Source organism: Episyrphus balteatus, chromosome 1 (assembly GCF_945859705.1).
Source record: "Episyrphus balteatus chromosome 1, idEpiBalt1.1, whole genome shotgun sequence".
NCBI classification, from domain to species: Eukaryota; Metazoa; Arthropoda; class Insecta; order Diptera; family Syrphidae; genus Episyrphus; species Episyrphus balteatus.
Genome location: NC_079134.1, coordinates 8,281,470 through 8,300,292, shown reverse-complemented (window position 1 = coordinate 8,300,292; position 18,823 = coordinate 8,281,470). Strand labels below are relative to the sequence as shown.

Genomic DNA, 18,823 nt, shown 5'->3' with positions numbered 1-18,823 from the left:
AGTGATATGTCTATATTTGACTGAACTGAGTTGAACTTACTTGAACACATTTATTCCAAAAAGGATGCATTATGTAGACGCTGAGATAGCTGGTGTCAATGCTGTTGTACTGGTCACATAAAAAGAAAATGAAGAAAAAAAGTTAATAAAATTTAAAATTATTTTTTAATTTTTAAGTAAATATGCATTTAAAAGGGATAAATAAAAATTAAAAGTCACAGGAAGGCCGTATGAATTTTTAAATCAGGATGAAATTTTACCTGCATGTTGTGACCTGCCTGTGTCATATGAATTAAAAAGTTGTTATAATTAAAAGTGGGACACAGAGAGAGGGTCAATTATGATGAAAGTGGAGATGTGGAGGTCAAAAAGTATTTTTTAAAGTTGACTTTTTGAAAACTGAATTCAATAAGTTAAGGTAAAAAATTGGAAAGACAATTAATTACCAATTTTTAAACTGTTTTTGTTTTTTTATTGAAAAAGTAATTTGAAAACAAAAACAGACAAGAAATGAGTTTCTGAGATCAGCAATCAAAAGAAAGATTCGAGAAAAGTTTAATCATAAAATAACACAAGTGTGTGAAAAGGAGAACTTAATAAATAGGCGACTAAATTGCACGAATAAAAAGAGTGGTTATACTTTTTATGAATAGTTTTGGTTAAATTTTATTTCTAAACTTAATTAAATGAGATTGTTAAATATTGAAAATATAGGAACGAATATAAAATTGGGAGTAAAGTTACGGAAACACCTCTTGAAATCGTTTTGACCTTCAAACGAAACTTGCCATTTGATTTCTTGTGAAACAAAAATGTTTTTTTTTTTCGATTTTTTTCGATTTCGAATACTTGGGAACGAGCGTTTAGAAACAGTTATTTTTTTTAGAATGCACAGATTTTTAAAAAATTTTCAAAAAAATTTCCACACATAGAAAAATGTTTTCTAGAAAATTAATAGACCCATTTTCAAAAAATTGAGGTTAAACAAAAAAAAAAATAAACGACTGAGCTTTTTTCAACGAATACTTTTATATAGAAGTGTCTAAATATCCGTTTTATTAAATGTCTAAAAATTTTCAAAACTTTCATTTTTGGATTTAATCAAAAATTTTCAAACTTTTTTTTTTGAATAATATTTCTTTTGAAAACGGGTTGATAGCATAGCAATTTTTTTTTTTTTTTTTTAATTTTTTGAAATATTTTATTTAGAAAAATGCAGTTTAAAAAATACGGTTCCTACAATTTTCGAAAAATTTTTTTTTATTCTTAGTTATACAAGAAAATAAATGGCATTCTCAGTTTGAATTCAAAAGAATGTTTTCGTTCTTCTAAAGAAAAATGTTATCCTTTTTTTAAAATTGAATAAATAATAAATTACTTTCTTGGAGACTATAATGAGTTCTTTAAATAAATAATATACAGGGTGTCCCAAAAGTAATGGATCAAACGAAATATGCTGATAGGCCAACTTAAGGGCGCTCAGAATTTGGTAACTTGTTCATCCCAAATCTTTACGGTTTTCGATTTAATGCAGTTTTTGTGAAATTTCGAAAAATCCCGACTTTGCATCAGTATTTTGCTTCCTCCGCTCATAATTGATTTTTGTTTTTTACAATTCTTCCACTAAGACATTGCCTAATAATAGGAAATAATTAATTAATCAAAATATTTTTTATTTCATACGCCATTTTGCTGCAAATTAATTAACAGTTCCATGTTTTATAAAAACTCAATTTCTTACTTTTATTTCAGAGCAGCATCCCGAAAAAAATTTGTATGGTGTGATACTGGTTTATTATTTTAAAAACTTGCGGTGTTATTGCAGTTATTGATTGATTGCTTTAACCATTTAGAAGATATTCGTATCCAAACCAATGCTCACTGATTTCAATAGTTTTCTTATGACCCGTATGCATTGCGATTTGGATACGAATATCTTCTAAACGGTTAAAGCAATCAATTTAATTCCAAGGAATTTTTTGGAGAACGTTTAAGCTCCTACAAGAATATATCTTGCTAATTTGAAAATAATGAAGTTTCAGTGAATTGGAAATTTTTGAAAATATAAAATGTTTTTATAATTTTTTTTAACTTTGACCTCGAATATCTTTAGAATGGTTAGATTAATGAAAAAAGTTAATAAGACCTTTTTTGTGGAGCAATCAATCAATCAATCAATCAACAAGAATATGTCTTGCGCGTTTGATTATTATAATTTTTCAATTTGTTACAAAATTAAGAACAAAAAACGAATTTTTAAAGATTTTCTCGATTTTTGGACCTCAAATATCTATTCAACGGTTAGATAAACGAAAAAAGTGTATAAGGCTTTTTTTGTAGAGCGTTCAATTTCCTACAAGAATATGAAAAGAAATTTGCTAAAAAGTCAATTAATAAAAAAATAATTTTTTTTAGTAGAAGCTTGATGTAAAAATGGAAAATTAAAAAGCGGAGGACCTTCCCATTAAGATAAAGAGCTTATATTTGGTGTGTATATTCTAGAGGGGTCTAGCAATCGATTTTTTGGAGTACCAAATCAAAAAAAAGAATTTCGATTTTTTGGACCCACCCTAATGTATATTTGTATATGTAATATTTTTATTCGGTAGAGCCGCTTTTGATAATACCGTTTTTGGCAATAATTGGGTTCTAGAAAAAAATGTATCACCCCAAGTCCTTAAAACTAACAACTTTTAAGCAAATGGCTTCAGTTGCTTGGGCTTGTGAGAGAAATACAGAATTGCAGAACCTACTTATTTCGCATTCTCGTTATGTCATGAAAGTACAAAGAAGAAAAAAGTAATACTTTAAATACGCCCGCGCATGACCAAATGATAGATAAAATCTTTGTAACATTTGAACAACAACAACTAGAACTTGCTAACAGCAGCGAGTTTCTATTACCCAACACTCTTAGCTACCTTACCTTATCCAGTAAGAATAGACGAAAAATTGTCAAAAAAAAGGAAAAAATTTGTAACAGGCTAATTTTTTGTATACAGCTTGTTATTAGGGTGGTATACAATCTGTAAAAAGTCCTGAAGTTTCCTCAAAGGTCACAACATTTTTCTATTTTAAAAAGGTAGGTTTTAGAAAAAAATTATGTTCTACAAAATTGTAGCTGAGGTTATTTTCCAAAAAATATAAAGTTTTTGTGTATCACTTACCGTTTACACATTACAACATTTCAAACTATCCCCATGTAATTGGATTAAAATAACAAATATAAAAATACATATCAAAAAAAAAACATAAGCGACTTTGAAGTGACATAATTTCTAAACGGTGCTTGATACAAGAAAACTTTGTATGACAATTTTTAGTCAAATATTCTCAGCTTTAATTTTGTGGAACATAATTTTTGTCTACTTTTGACCTTTGATCCTTTATAATGGGACTAACAGACAGAGGAAACTTCAGGACTTTTCACAGATTGTAAACCATCGCAACACCAAGCTGTATACCAAAAATCAGATTGTTACAATTTTTTTACTTGAAAAAATCTATTTTTCCTGGACTAAATAATGGAAAAAACTATCAAAATCTTGTCTTAATAACACTTTTTACAAAATTTCGTTAATATCATTATTATTTATATAAATATTTAAATGATTTCTTCAAAGCCTTCTTTCAAACCTCTCGTCCCTTTTACTCTTTGACACAAAATAAGTAGATTAACTTCCGCCCAACTAAATCCAAAATCACATACACATGTTATTATTATGCTCCTACGACATACAAGTATGTACTGTACTTACTCCTTCACTCTCCCTACACATCATCATCAATTTATCACTATACCACACAGCTAACTGAATCTATCAGGTGGTTTGGGTAAGCTGTAAGTAATTAACACTTAAGCTGAGATGAAATTACTTATGATTCAATTGTTGTGGGAGCAACCTCATGGAAATGGAACCTTAATTGAACACCTTTTTGCGTGTAACACCCTGTTTCTGACCTACATTATCAACATCAAGCTAGGCCAGAGTACAACAAATACTCTCAATACAGAGTAGGTACTTTTACTCATTCAACAAACCCTTTTCGAGTGAACTCCATCTCTACCTATAAGCCCATATACGACGACGATGCCACGAGTTCATGATGCCGATAATGATGCTCATCATGATGACAACCGGAAACCCATCGAAAATAACACACACACACACCGACACACCCGCTAAGCGTGTTGTTCGTTATCTTAACATTCTTCAAAGATCATTAAGCTTCAATAGCGCATTAAGCCTTTCTTGTTCAAGCGGTCTATATTTGACTATTTACAAACACACTTTCAATTAGCTGACATGTTTTGCCAACACTATACAACATTCAATATTGGGAGAGATTGAGGTATGAAGAGCTATTATGCAGTTATGCATAATCACGCCATCCTTCCAACAGTCACAGTTACAACCACAAGCACATCCAGGCATCTAAGTGAGCCCCGTGGGAATTGGCAATACAGCAACTTGAACGTTTATAGTATCGAAGCTATTAGCTTAGCCTGGGTACCTATTTGAGTTCGTCAGAGCAAAGGGTGGTATAATTCTTATCACTTCCTGTCGCCATTGTTGTGGTGTGTGAGTGTGAGTATGTGCTTGCTTATAAGATAAGACTTATTATTAAAGAGCCATTGACCACGGCTAGTGAGCTAAATAATTAGATTATAGGTACCTACGTCAGCAGTAGAGTTAACAATGCGCGCCAAAATAGACACTTCTTTGACTATGGAACCACTTAGACTTGACTTTGGAAAGGATGGTGTTTTGGTTAATGAAGTGCTAAATCCTCATTTTTATGGTAAAAATATGGGATCGGGTCAAAATTCTGGCTTCAAAATTCTGCTTTTTCAGCGAAAATTCTGTTTTTCAAAATTCTGCTTTTTTTCTATTCTGTTTTTCAAAATTCTGCCTTTTAAAATTCTGCTTTTCAAAATTCTGCCAGCATTATATTTGAACAAAAAAATTCTGCTAATTCTGTTTTTTTTTATAGCATATGCGCTGGCTAAAGAAAAATACACCTCATTAATGTAATTCAACATTGGTACTTTCCTAAATTTTTTTATTTAAGTGTCGCAAATATTTTTTGAAATGCATATACTGACTTTCTTTCAAATAAAATATGTATACTAATTGGAACCGATGTTGTATATTCCTTTTCTTATTCAAATTTTTGAATATTCATCTTTATTTGATAAATTAATAAATTTTTAGTTATTTTCGGAAATGTTTTATAATAAACCTTTTCTTAAAATTTTCAAATTTATTCATTCATAAAACAAAAATTTTCAAAAGATGATTTTACAGAATTCTGCAAAAAATTAAAAATGGGTTTGGAAAATGTTAAAAAGCGCGCGCTTTTTAACATTTTCCAAACCCTTTTTTAATTTTTTGCAGAATTTTGAAAAGCAGAATTATGAAAAGCAGAATTTTGAAAAACAGAATTTTGAAAAACAGAATTTTTAAAAGCAGAATTTTGAAAGCAGAATTTTGTAAAGCAGAATTTTGAAAGCAGAATTTTGACAAAAGAATTTTGACCCCGACAGAATTTTGACCCCAACCCTAAAAATATGGTAGAACAAATAAGACTGGTAGAATATTTGATTTGTCGAATAAAAACTTACAACTTCTTCGGAACAGAAAAGCCGTGTTTAACAACCATTTGCATAAGGTAATGGTCAACTTTTAATATCATATCTACGAGTCAGAGAGTGCCATCTAATAACTTTCTCCAGTTAAAGGTATTTTTGTATTAAGTCTCTCTGGGAACTTTGCAGAATATGAATAAATAAATATAAAACTTTTGGCTCTGTTTTTACGGAAATCATTATGACCAAAGCAAAAAACAAAACATCCTAGAAACAGAAGTAAGTTGTACGTATACGCGAAAAACTATTGGTAAACAATAAAATATGAAAATACTCTTAGGGGTAGTTTTTTTTTTGTGTTTTCTGTTTTGTTTTTGGTTTATAACTTTTCCTATAAAAAAAACTCTGTGGCTCTGGGTAGGTTATTAAATATGTAAGCAAACATCAAGAGGACTTTGTATTGTATAGTTATGGGGTATGTATGGTGTGTGTTTGGTTGTTAGAGTGCCTTAAAGTTTTGGAAATAAAATGGGTTCGTTGTGTTGGCTTCACATTTCCTCGCATAGAATCGTAATATTAATATATCAAGAGCCATGAAAAAGAACATGCCGAACATAATGTTTGAATTGGTTGCTGTGCAACGGAACTGTTTGTACAGATTACTAAAAGGAGATGGATTTTCAATAAATGGCGCCCGGGAAATGGTTTTTTATGTGTATAACACTTCAGTTAAACTTCGTACAGTCTTACAGCTTTGATCTGTGTTAATTATTTGCCTTTTTATTTTGAAATATATATTTCTCCGATATTTTTCATGAGCCTGGGATGGAATCAGGTAACGCGAAAGTCGATAGTTAAAGAACAACAATTTTGCTCCATAAATCGTTGATTTTGATAATCAATTATTTATCGACTTTCGCGTTAACCGATTCCTCCCCAGTTCAGTAAATATCACGGATTTTCCCAGTAAGAACTACCCTTAATTAGAAATTTCTCAAAGGAGTCCTTTGTATCATATAATATCATAAGTACTTTTTCTTGAGGATAAATATCACAAGTTTCTCACCTTTTCTGTGATAAAAGGTTTATCTCCATTATTCTCCAGTCAAAGCGTCGGAAAAAAGGGCCTCACCTTGCGATGAGAGGCACTGTCTGTTTTTATTTCATGGATCGATGGGGGTATATTTAAAAGACTTAAACCCAATTTCTCACCACCTGATCATTATTTTTAGCGGAGTTATTCACAAAAATGCATTTTTTGGGATATTTTACTTCTAAGCTAATATCTTTGCTCCAGATTATCGCAGACCAAAAACTAAACATACATTCTCTTCCTTATAATATTTTCTATCGTTGTATGTAATTTCATTGTATTTGAGTGAGTAAATATAAAATGGCAGCCATTTAAAGTCAAATTCTTGTTGTTAAAAAACACATTTTTGTCATTATTTCGAAAAAAGCTTATATCATGATTGACATTTTTCTAACTTATTTTGTAGCCCTGTTCATGTCCTGCATTTTACAGAAAAAATGAGCTCTTTATCACCAAAGATGGCCGAGCTATTGATAAATGAACGCATGCAAAACCGGTGCGAAAACACCCAAAAATATCGTTTTTTGGGAATAACTCGACTTCAGAATGTCCTACGGCAAAAAATAAAGCAATGAATTGTTCGTTACAACATTTTCTATCAATTTAGTGCACAATCTTTTTGTTGAAACAAATAAAAAATAAGTAATATTAAGTCAAAGTCGTTTTTTTGTTTAGCAAACTCTTGCCTTATTATTTTGCAAACGGTGCGAGTATTGGCTAAGAAAATAAAATATTATTGTAGTCCTTTAAATTATCTACATTTAAAAAAAAATTAGCTTTCTACGACCCACGGGATCCGAGTTATTATAATTTTAAGAAAGCATTAATCCGTACGAAAATTCAAAAAAATTTCCCTTGTTTATGATTCGAATACTAGTTCTCAGTGAGAGGGTTGTTTTCATTGTTTCTTGTTATAAGAGAATTTGTCTTATGTTTTTTCGTTGGTCATTTGGACCTTTTTTAAAAAATTAATTTCTCGGCTCGTGTGGGTCGTAGAGAGCTAATTTTTTTTTTAAATTGTAGATAATTTAAAGGACTACAATAATATTTTATTTTCTTAGCCAATACTCGCACCGTTTGCAAAATAATAAGGCAAGAGTTTGCTAAACAAAAAAACGACTTTGACTTAATATTACTTATTTTTTATTTGTTTCAACAAAAAGATTGTGCACTAAATTGATAGAAAATGTTGTAACGAACAATTCATTGCTTTATTTTTTGCCGTAGGACATTCTGAAGTCGAGTTATTCCCAAAAAACGATATTTTTGGGTGTTTTCGCACCGGTTTTGCATGCGTTCATTTATCAATAGCTCGGCCATCTTTGGTGATAAAGAGCTCATTTTTTCTGTAAAATGCAGGACATGAACAGGGCTACAAAATAAGTTAGAAAAATGTCAATCATGATATAAGCTTTTTTCGAAATAATGACAAAAATGTGTTTTTTAACAACAAGAATTTGACTTTAAATGGCTGCCATTTTATATTTACTCACTCAAATACAATGAAATTACATACAACGATAGAAAATATTATAAGGAAGAGAATGTAGGGTCAATGTGGGTAAATGTAAACAATTTCATGTCTTTTTTTTCTTTCGACTTTAGATTTTTTTATGTTTTCACGGAACAACTTGAATGGTATCTTCAAATGCAAATATGAAAAGATGGCAATTCTTCTTTATAAATATAAACAAATATTTCCCAAATTGTTTACATTACTGTCAAATATGGCATGTTTACAAATACCCCACCATGTTTGTGTTTTTTTTCAAATTCTGGGTAAATGTAAACGGTGGTATAAAATTTAGAATTTCCTCTTTATCATATGGATAACAACTTGAAAAACGTTCAAGAAGGTATTTGACAAAAACTTTTTCAAATTCCAATAAAAGTTTTTGTTTTCTTCCTTTCTATTCTTATATCGGCGCCCAATATGCATCCTGAGCAGCTCTGAACGTAATATTTTTTGTTTTTTTACGTCAAAGGCCGATTTTGCAACATCATCCACTGAAAATGATGGTGTTGGCTACTTTAAAATGTGACTCCGCGGCACTTTAGCAGTAGTAATTGACTAAAAATATGTTATTTTTATTAAAACCAATAATTTCACCAAAAATGTATGTTTATATTTACCCCCAGAATACGTTGTTTACATTTACCCATTATGAAAAATATTCTGGGGTAAATTTAAACACATGCAAATCGACATAAATGTCCTGTATTTTAAAATTTGCTTGTATCACATAGAATCTACATCAAAATTAAAAACAAAAAAATATTTGCAAATTATACTGACTTTATTGAATCTGCAAAAATATTTAATTTTTCTGAAAGACTAACGACTTGTTTGGCACTTTAAAAAATTATCTTTCAAGGAAAATACGCTCGTCGAATGAATTCTCTCTTGACAGCAATGAGCTTGACGTATAAGTTAAAAGATACATGCGTCCGCGATTTGTACTTATGTATGCATCAAATAGATTTAACTGAGCCATGTTATGAGCCATGTTTTCATTTACCCCTGTTTACATTTACCCACATTGACCCTATGTTTAGTTTTTGGTCTGCGATAATCTGGAGCAAAGATATTAGCTTAGAAGTAAAATATCCCAAAAAATGCATTTTTGTGAATAACTCCGCTAAAAAGAATGATCAGGTGGTGAGAAATTGGGTTTAAGCCTTTTAAATATACCCCCATCGATCCATGAAATAAAAACAGACAGTGCCTCTCATCGCAAGGTCAAATGACGCTTTGACTGGAGTATTAAGTGTGTACCACAAATTGCTCTGAAAGTTATGACGGGTCGCTTGGATAACTATATGTAATGGATTTCTTCATCAGGTATCACGAATTATTTTAAAATGTTTCACGGATCGCTAGCGTTAGTATTACGGATTTCATCGGTAAGTAGCTCTGATATCTTACTTGAAAGTATCAGACACTTATAAGCTAAATAATAACGAATTTCTGTATAAGTATCACAAATTTCTCCGGGAAGTATCCTGTATCACGAGTCATTACCGTAACTATCAAGAATTTCCACCGAAAGTATCAAAAGTAGCTTAAGTATCATGCATTTTTGCAGTAAATATCACAGATTTATAATGGAAGAAAATGGTCTCTGTCATTAAAATCATGGATTTCTGCATTAAATATAACAGATTAATGTTAAAAGTATCACTGAAATGCTTGAAGGTATCACAGGTCACTAGCGTAAATATAATACTGTATATTCAGAGATTTCTCCGGGAAGTATAAGAAATCTAAAGGTTTCACTGTTAACTAGCGTGAGTATCGCGGATTTTTGCATAGATAGCTCCTGATAGTAGGAAAAGGTTCTATGATTTATTCAGTATCGCTGACTCCGATTATCGTAAGTTGCAACTAATTTTCAAAATTCTGAGATCCAACAAGCTGGATCTTTTCTACAATTTCAAGTACATTTCTACAAACCATAAATTTTGAAAATATATTGAATTCTACAAAATGTAGGCCCTTAAGTGGCTGAAATCCCACTCTGTTAATAACGAAAGCATTCAACACATCATACAACAAAAATGGGATTGAGTGGGAGAAATGTTTACCTTGAATATAATATACGAATGTTTCGAAAAATTATTTCCCTAAATAGCTTTTTATATTAATAAGATTTCATTGTGTATGGGTTACCTTTACTTTTATGAACTTCTTTTGTTTTATTTTTGAACTGGTAAGACTAAAGAAAGAAGGAATTTCAGACTGCAAATGCTTTGCTAAATTGATTTTAATATACTACCTTTTGTCATACATTGTTAAGTTCTGGAAAGCAAAAAAATACTTTTTTTGTCTCATTAATTTATTTTATGGTATAATGAAATAGGTTGACCTTTTATAAGAGGTAATATCATTTTTGCATCAACCTTTATATTATTTATATTTACAATAAAATTAAAAGAAAAAAAGAAAATTTATTTCTACAAGTTACATAATTTATTATGATAAAAGGCTATTACAAATTGTTCCTTTAGCTTAAACAAAAATCTTCACAATCATTTTGTTCTTCTTAGAGCCGATTTTTCCATCTTCTAATAAACAGTCAGTTAACTGTTCGACGAATAAATTTATTAGGCTCATAAACAATCGGATAACAACATTGAATTTTTCAATCAAAAATAATTTATTCTACAGAATAACAAAAAAAAATTGTCAAATTCAATAATATTCAAAACTAAACGTCTTTTTTATTTATAATTGTTTTTGTTTTCTTGTGTTCCTCTGTATTCTTTGTCAAAATTATTTCAAAGCAGCTTTGACAATTCACACAGTATTTTTATTGATATTATTCCTTAGAATAATTTTTATTCTTCTCTGAAAGAAGCAGATAGATTTATTCATAGGAATAAGCTATATCTGCCTGTTGAAAAAATGATTTTTTCTCTATCAGGAGAATAAGTACTAACTGACTGTTTAACTGACTGTTGAAAAATTGGCCCTTAATGTATAAAAAAAAAGTTCTGTACGTTTTAAAAACAGGACCCGGCTGGATCAATTTTAATGATTTTTGATTTTTTTGATACTTTCTTCCTTCGAATAGCAGAAAAACTAGGTGGTATTAAGCCAAGGGAAAAAATGCTTGGATACAAAATGTAGGAAATCATTTTCTCAAACATTTATGTAGTTTGAAGTAGATTAATTGTTTTGTTCGTTTTTTCCCCGAGAAATTTGTTGGTCATTTTGTTATCTACTGGGAGGGGCAGTTCTCAGAAATATCATTTGCATTTGTTTTACTCAAAAGTAGTGTGCACAAAATGTACATTTGTTTGAAAGGTTCTTGATTATGCAAACATCAGATTTTTTGACGAAATCTATATTTGTGTTACTTCAAAATGTCACTCGAATTCACTAAAATCACCTTTTTCTTATTTTGTACTTAAATATTTCAAAAGTTTTTAAATCCATTGAAAACTTGTAAGCCTTTTTCGTAAAAAAAAAAAAAGAAAATCAAGGTTTTCATCAAAACTATAAAAAGGTGATTTTCGTTATGACGTCAATTGCGAATTTGCGTCCATCTGTACACATTTCCAGATTTATTTAGCACAAACCATAACATATTTGAGGTGTTTCATTTTCTTGAAAACAAGTCTAACAATTTTGTAAAATCAAAAATCAAGCGTTAATTTATTATACAAGGACTATTTTTTTAAATTTTTTAATTTGAAACGGTTTTAAAGGTAGGTACCTCTCATATAGAAAAATTTGTAGATTTGTTAGCTTTCTTCTTAACAACAACCTTGTTTATACAGGGTGTCCGGTAGAAAATGGATAAGCCTAAAATGGCTGATAGGTGCACTTTTGACTGTTCTGAAACCGAATAGAAAAAGTTTCTATCGCAACCAGTTTAGAAAATATTAGCTTTTTTTCGTTTAGTGTACTTTAAATTTCATCATCTTACGTTTTCTTTAACCACAACCACGAATGAATGAATTTTATAAATTTCTTATTTATATAATTTTTATAATTTTCTACAATAATTGGCTCACTACATAAGAAGTTAAAAGTTTTTAAAACTGTTGCATTTTTTTTTTTTTTTTTAAATTGAAATTAGTTTTTCGATGCAAAATGTAAAAAAAAAATATTTTATGAAAATTTTCAAACACCTGTGGTATAAAAAAGATCCATAGGAACGTAGGTGGCCAACTTTTTTAAAAATATGCGCGTCCAAAGGGGATTGCGAAATGGTAAAAGTTTTTATCAAATCAAGAGTTATTGGCAAGTTATTGGTACCAAAGTGCAAAAAAAGCCTATTAATTTAATAAATTATTTCAACTGTAAAATCTTAAGTTTTTCACATTGCTGCCACAAATGCATGGATTCCATCAGTTTTTGTAATCAGTCAAATTTTACAATAATTTTTCTTACACATAACTACTAAAAAAAGCATTATAACCGTTAAACAATGGCTATAAAAAAAAATAATTTAACTTTTTTTAATGCAAAGTAGAAAAAAAAGTATTTGTTTGCTCAGTTTAAGTTTTGAGTTTTGACTTCTTAATGATCTCGTTTTAAAGAAAAATTGAGATCTTTGGTCCAGTTGGCCCAATGCATCGAAACTCATCGAAAATGTTGCAATGTTTTCGAATTTTTTTTCAATTCCCAATGTTATTGGGATACGAAAAACATCCAATATTTGTTAGATGCAATTTAATTTACAGTTAATATTGTGAGCCACTTCTTATTTTATCTTTTAAACTGGTTATTAGCGAATTAGCAAACAAATATTTTTGTTCTACTTTGCATTAAAAAAAAAGTTAAATTATTTTTTTATAGCCATTGTTCAACGGTTATAATACTTTTTTTAGTAGTTATGTGTAAGAAGAATTATTGTCAAATATGACTGATTAAAAAAACTGATGGAATCAATGCATTTGTGGCAGCAATGTGAAAAACTTAAGATTTTACAGTTGAAATAATTTATTAAATTAATAGGCTTTTTTTGCACTTTGGTACCAATAACTTGCCAATAACTCTTGATTTGATAAAAACTTTTACCATTTCGCAATCCCCTTTGGACGCGCATATTTTTAAAAAAGTTGGCCACCTACGTTCCTATGGATCTTTTTTATACCACAGGTGTTTGAAAATTTTCATAAAATATTTTTTTTTACATTTTGCATCGAAAAACTAATTTCAATTTTTTTTTAAAGAAAAGATGCAACAGTTGTAAAAACTTTTAACTTCTTATGTAGTGAGCCAATTTTATTGTAGAAAATTATAAAAATAAGAAATTTATAAAATTCATTCATTCGTGGTTGTGGTTAAAGAAAACGTAAGATGATGAAATTTAAAGTAAACTGAACGAAAAAAAGCTAATATTTTCTAAACTGGTTGCGATAGAAACTTTTTCTATTCGGTTTCAGAACAGTCAAAAGTGCACCTATCAGCCATTTTAGGCTTATCCATTTTCTACCGGCCACCCTGTATAATTTTATATAATTTTCAAATAAATTAAAGCCATTTTTTTCACAAAATAGATTTTTGGATTAAAAAAAAAAAAAAACTTAACTTTGAAGTTTTTGAAATTTTTGTTGATCCAACTTTGAAGTATTTTTTCTTAAAAATGTATCTCAGTAAAATAGGTAAATAAAGTTGCATACTTTTTATGGAGCTCAAATTCATTTGTTTTGTGCAAAATGAGTTTAGTTATACCTATATTATTAATTGTTTAGAAGTTGCGTTTACAAAATTTATATAAAAAAAGATGTTTTAATTTAACCAACTTGAACTGGATAAAAACAAACAAAAAAATATTGGCATAGACTATTTTCAATGGCACTTGATGGCTAAGTTTTCTAGTACTTTTCTGCAAAAAATCAATCGATTGCATTAATCTGCTTATTCGTCTCTTTTGCTAGATTTTCTAAATCACTAACAACTTATGTACACTGAAAATAATAAATTTCGTAAAATCACGAAAATCGTTTCATACACTACATACATACGAAAAAATGTAATTTTTCGTAATATGAAAACCTTCATCAATTAATGAAAACGTTTCATACACTTTTTCTCCCTTTTTAGTGCCAAAAAATCCAATTCAATGAAAAGATTCATCAATTAACGAAAAATTTCATACTCATTTTAAAGAATAAAAATAAGAATTTTTTCCTTACTTTATCAAAGTTTAAATTAAGGAACGAAAAAATTCATTTACTTATGAAATTTAACATTGACTAACGAAAATCTTCATAAGCTTATGAAAATTCTTCATATACTAATGCTAATGAAATATTACAATGGCTTATGAAAAAATACATCAGTTAACGAAAAAAAATTGTTGCCTTACAAAAAAAAAAAAACGTAGACTTGGGTGCATTTCTGTTTTAATGATTAAAAATTAAATCTTGCTGGATATAGTTCACATTAGGTTTTTGTTTAAAAATCTATGTAAGTTGAATATATTTGCGTATTGACAAGGTGTCTCACGATAAGTCAACTGATGAGTCCAAGTGAGCTCTACCGACCGGGTCGAAACGCCAATTTTTTGTTTGGACTGTATTAAATTAATAATTTAACAAGTCCAATAAATATATACTATAATCTACTAAAACAAATAATTAATACAAGGGAAAGTTTCGTTAGCTAACGAATATTTTTTTCGTAATTTAATTAAAATATTTATAAAATTTACGAAAAAATTCGTTACCTAACGAAAGTTCTTTCATAAATTATTCAAAAAATACATTGACTAACGAAAAATATCACCGTGGTTAGTTAAATTTTACGTTAATCGATGAAAAAATTTCGTAAAGTGATGTAAAATTTCATTAATTCTCGATCAAAAATTTTTATGAAAAATTTCATTAAAATGCTATAGTCTACATTGATTGATGAAGTTCTTCATTTACGTATGAAAGCCATTTCGTTGAGCCAATTAAATTTTTCATCGGCTGAAAATTAATTAAATTTTCGTTGGCTCAACGAATTTTTTCGTTGTATTTACGTAAGGATTTGGTTCAGTGCAGTGTACGTACTTTTGACCAAGGAAAAACTACCTAATAATAGAAGTGCATAAGAAATAAAATGCACGACTGGGGTCGCACGTACTTGCTCTTGCAGTTCAAAGCACTTTTATGCAAGTCTACTTGTAGATTTTAAAAGCTAGCTCTAGATTTTTAAAAAAAATTGATATTGGGGAAGAGCCTACATTTAGGGCAAAATTTTGTTAAATGAAAAAAAATTTTTTTTTTATTTGACTCTTTTGGGAAAAAATAAAAATGCAATTTCATTGCCACTGTTTTAGATATTACGTATACAAAGTTTAATCAAAATCGTTAGAGCCGTTTTCGAGAAATTCCCAATATCGTATTTTTTTTGTATGGGAGGTACATAAACGTTCTAAACGAGATATAAAAAACAAAAAAAAAAAAAACTTTCAGAATTTCATAAAAATCATCTGTACGAAATTTGAAGAAAATCCGTCCACCCGTTTAGGCTGTGGAAATGTGTAGTGTACAGATGGACGCACAGATGGACGGACGGAATTGTGGGACCCACATTTTCGGAATTCTCCATCATCGTAATCATCAATTTTTTTTTCGACACGAAACCAATACTTGCCCTATATAGAGCAAGTAAAAATTCTTATGAAGAATAAGAATACTTTATGTTTTTTTTTTTAAATAAATAAACAACTAATTATCTCGGCCTTCATATCTGAAAATAAATATAAGTACCTATATTTTACTAATCGCCTCGCCTGATGTTCTTGAAAGTCTGCATTTTTATTTTCAGTAAAATTCTTAATAGGTGTTCAAGTTCATTCATATACATAAGTTAAGTATACAAACATTATTATTTTTATTATCTGCAAAGCATACAAAGGTACTTTATGTCTACCTAAACATGTATGTTTATAAATTTTAGCGATAAAGACGAAAAAGGTTAATCATCGACTGATAAAGAAAGTTATAAAATTTTGGTAGTTTTTTAAACAATTTGGAAATAAGCTAAGTTATAAATGACCAAGCAATAACACAATTACTTCTGGAGTTGACCTCATATTGACACCAAAAAGCAGTTTATGCAATTATTTTGCAAGTCTTCAATTTCCAATTTGGTTTGTTCGTTCTGAGCTAATTGTGGAAATATATAGAAACATTTGTGACAAAACTGTTACAAAAGTCGTAAAAGACGTGATTGTTGATATTTGATAATAATGTTATTCGACATTTAAATTTGATAAGGTTTAAAAAATGCGTTGTTGTCGATGTCCTTCCTTAAAATAAAAAAAAAAAACTGTCTCACGTAGTCAATTTAGATAATATTGATTACTAAGAAACAATCAGCTAATTGCCTTACCACTCACTTATCAGTTGTAATTTCAAACCTAAGAAAACCCTTAAGCCTGTCGATTATTATTAAATCACACAAATACTGTCAAGATTTTCCCAACTTAAAAACTCATTCAGCAAATTGAATTATTACACACATCAATACATCACAGAAGACAGAAAGAAAAAAAAACGCACCCTAAAGGCTATTTCTTTTTTGTAGTGCAACAGAGGCAACAAGAACACTTACCTTGTAACGTTCGAAGCCCTTCAAGTGGGCTTCAGTTAAATATTTTATTCCCAACATTTTTCCTGGTTTGGTCTTGCTGCTGTTGCCTGACGGTGGTGGTGGCCTTGTTAAGCCTTGACCTGATTTGAAAAAATACTATTCTCCACGTGCGCTGAAAAGGAGAACACACACACGACTAACAAATGCACTATTGCAATTGACAACTTATGTATTTTTTTTATTGTTATCTACTTAAGTATTTTTTTTTTAATTTTAATCACTTGAATTTATTGCCGGTCCGAGACGACGACGTAAAGTCGATTCACTTGACAATTTTAATATTTGACTTAGAACCCTGCCAAAACCACGCCACTTTAATCTTTTAATCGTTTTGCTGATGCGTCTGTCTGCTTCAACACGCTATGACGGATTTTCCCGGAGCTAGAACAAGACTCTTATAATCTTGACAAACAATCCGATTTGTATTGAACACAAATAAGCTTCTTAATAAATCAGACAAGGGCTATATATTTTTCTGACCTACGCATACAAGGTCTGCGATAAGATTGACGAAATGAGTTACCACAAACAAACGACACTGGAATTCTTAACGGCTTCGTGCGTTTGTCGATTTTAGTTAATTTTTAATTCGTTTTTTTTTTTTTTTTTCTTTGGTTTAATAATTTATTTATTTGATAATGAGGATGAAGAAGGAGGAGAAGGCGGTAACCGATTTGGAATGGAATCCAAAAAAAGTATGGCGAGTATGAGAAAATAGGAACGTCTTGAACAACTGTCGGTCTGAAGCAAACTAAGTTAGCACGCAAACGAAACGCTGGCGCTGCCTGCTGCAACAACGGGGCTCTTCAATTCGATTAATATAACAACTGAGTTGAGTAGCAGAGCAGAGCGGGAGTCTAGAGGACAGCCATAGAGCGCGCTTGGAAAGCGAAGGGTAGAAGAAATATATTTTAATTCCCATTTCCAGTTGTTATTGCCCTTTGTTACTCGGGTGGGTTTTTTTTTAGTTTTTTTTTTTTTGTGTGTTCTTAATTTAATTTGTAAATCTTGGAGTAAATCTTATCGGCTTTGGCGGTAGTGTTTATATAGAGGAGAATGCTGACTGGAAGAAAAAATGTGATTTACACGATTTATTTGATTAAGTTGATACGCAGACTGTCTTATGCTCAATTTTAAGTTTTCTTTTTCTCTGGAAATGTTAAGAAGAGGTTTTTAAATAGGTACTTAAACTGTATTAAGATATTGCGATAAATAATTTCTTCAATTTGTTTATCAGATGCGAACTTTGGATAGAGTGGCGCTACTCTTACACAATTCAAGGCGAAATCGATAGTTTATCTTAATTATCGAAATTTGTACAAATAAAAATAATCACTGACTTTTTTTCATTCAGTAACGACTTTTTTTAAGAATGACAAGATTATGTTTAGTCTGAACTGAACACATCTGATGTTGGCATTTGATGTTTGTTTAGAGGCTCTTGTGACATATTTGTAAGAAATCGCAATTTGATGTGCAATTAATTTGAAAGATAAAAATGTTACCATATCAGAATTAATACCTGAAATCAGATATAAATAAAAATTATGGTTCCAAGTGAAAAGTTTATCTTGTTAAATACGTTCATTAGAATTTTTCGTAATAAAAGAAATTCAAAATTTATTGATGTTCTTTTTTTCAATCAGAAGAAATTACTATATTGATTTATCTACAGACAAACCCGTATTTGCAAAGTTATTATGTAATTTTTAAATTAAATTCTTTATACATCTATTAAATGAAGCTAGTATTTAGCTGTGTTATACAATATACATATAAGTAAATAATTAAGTTGTAAAAGGATTTAAGCTTATCAAGAGTTCCCTGCTTCAAAATTATGTTATCTTTTTCGTTAGCCCTAGGTCTAAGTTTGAATTTTTTTATTTTTTCGTCGAGGGCGACGTTTCGCGTGTGATTACACCACACGGCGCTTTTTCAAGACTAAATAAAAATAATAATTTTTAAAAAAAGCTAATATAATTATATTACATGGGCCCAAATACTATTTAGTGCCTAAAAAGTTATAACTTTGGACAGTGAA

The 18,823-nt window shown here is 29.7% G+C and overlaps 1 protein-coding gene across 3 annotated transcripts in view; it reads right to left on the bottom strand.

The window, feature by feature from the left end:
* Positions 1-17,606, bottom strand: part of LOC129913343 (ethanolaminephosphotransferase 1) — a 30,918-nt gene extending 13,312 nt beyond the window's left edge. For 2 of the 3 annotated variants that reach the window (XM_055991978.1, XM_055991961.1), the window contains exons 1-2: positions 16,744-17,606; positions 41-109 (exon numbers count right to left, since the gene is read on the bottom strand). In XM_055991978.1, the coding sequence (XP_055847953.1) occupies positions 41-109; positions 16,744-16,800 (126 nt within the window). In that variant the 5' untranslated portion in view covers positions 16,801-17,606. The remainder of the gene's footprint in view (positions 1-40; positions 110-16,743) is intronic. The other variant, XM_055991969.1, reaches the window with a different exon arrangement.
* Between the last annotated feature and the right edge of the window lie 1,217 nt (positions 17,607-18,823).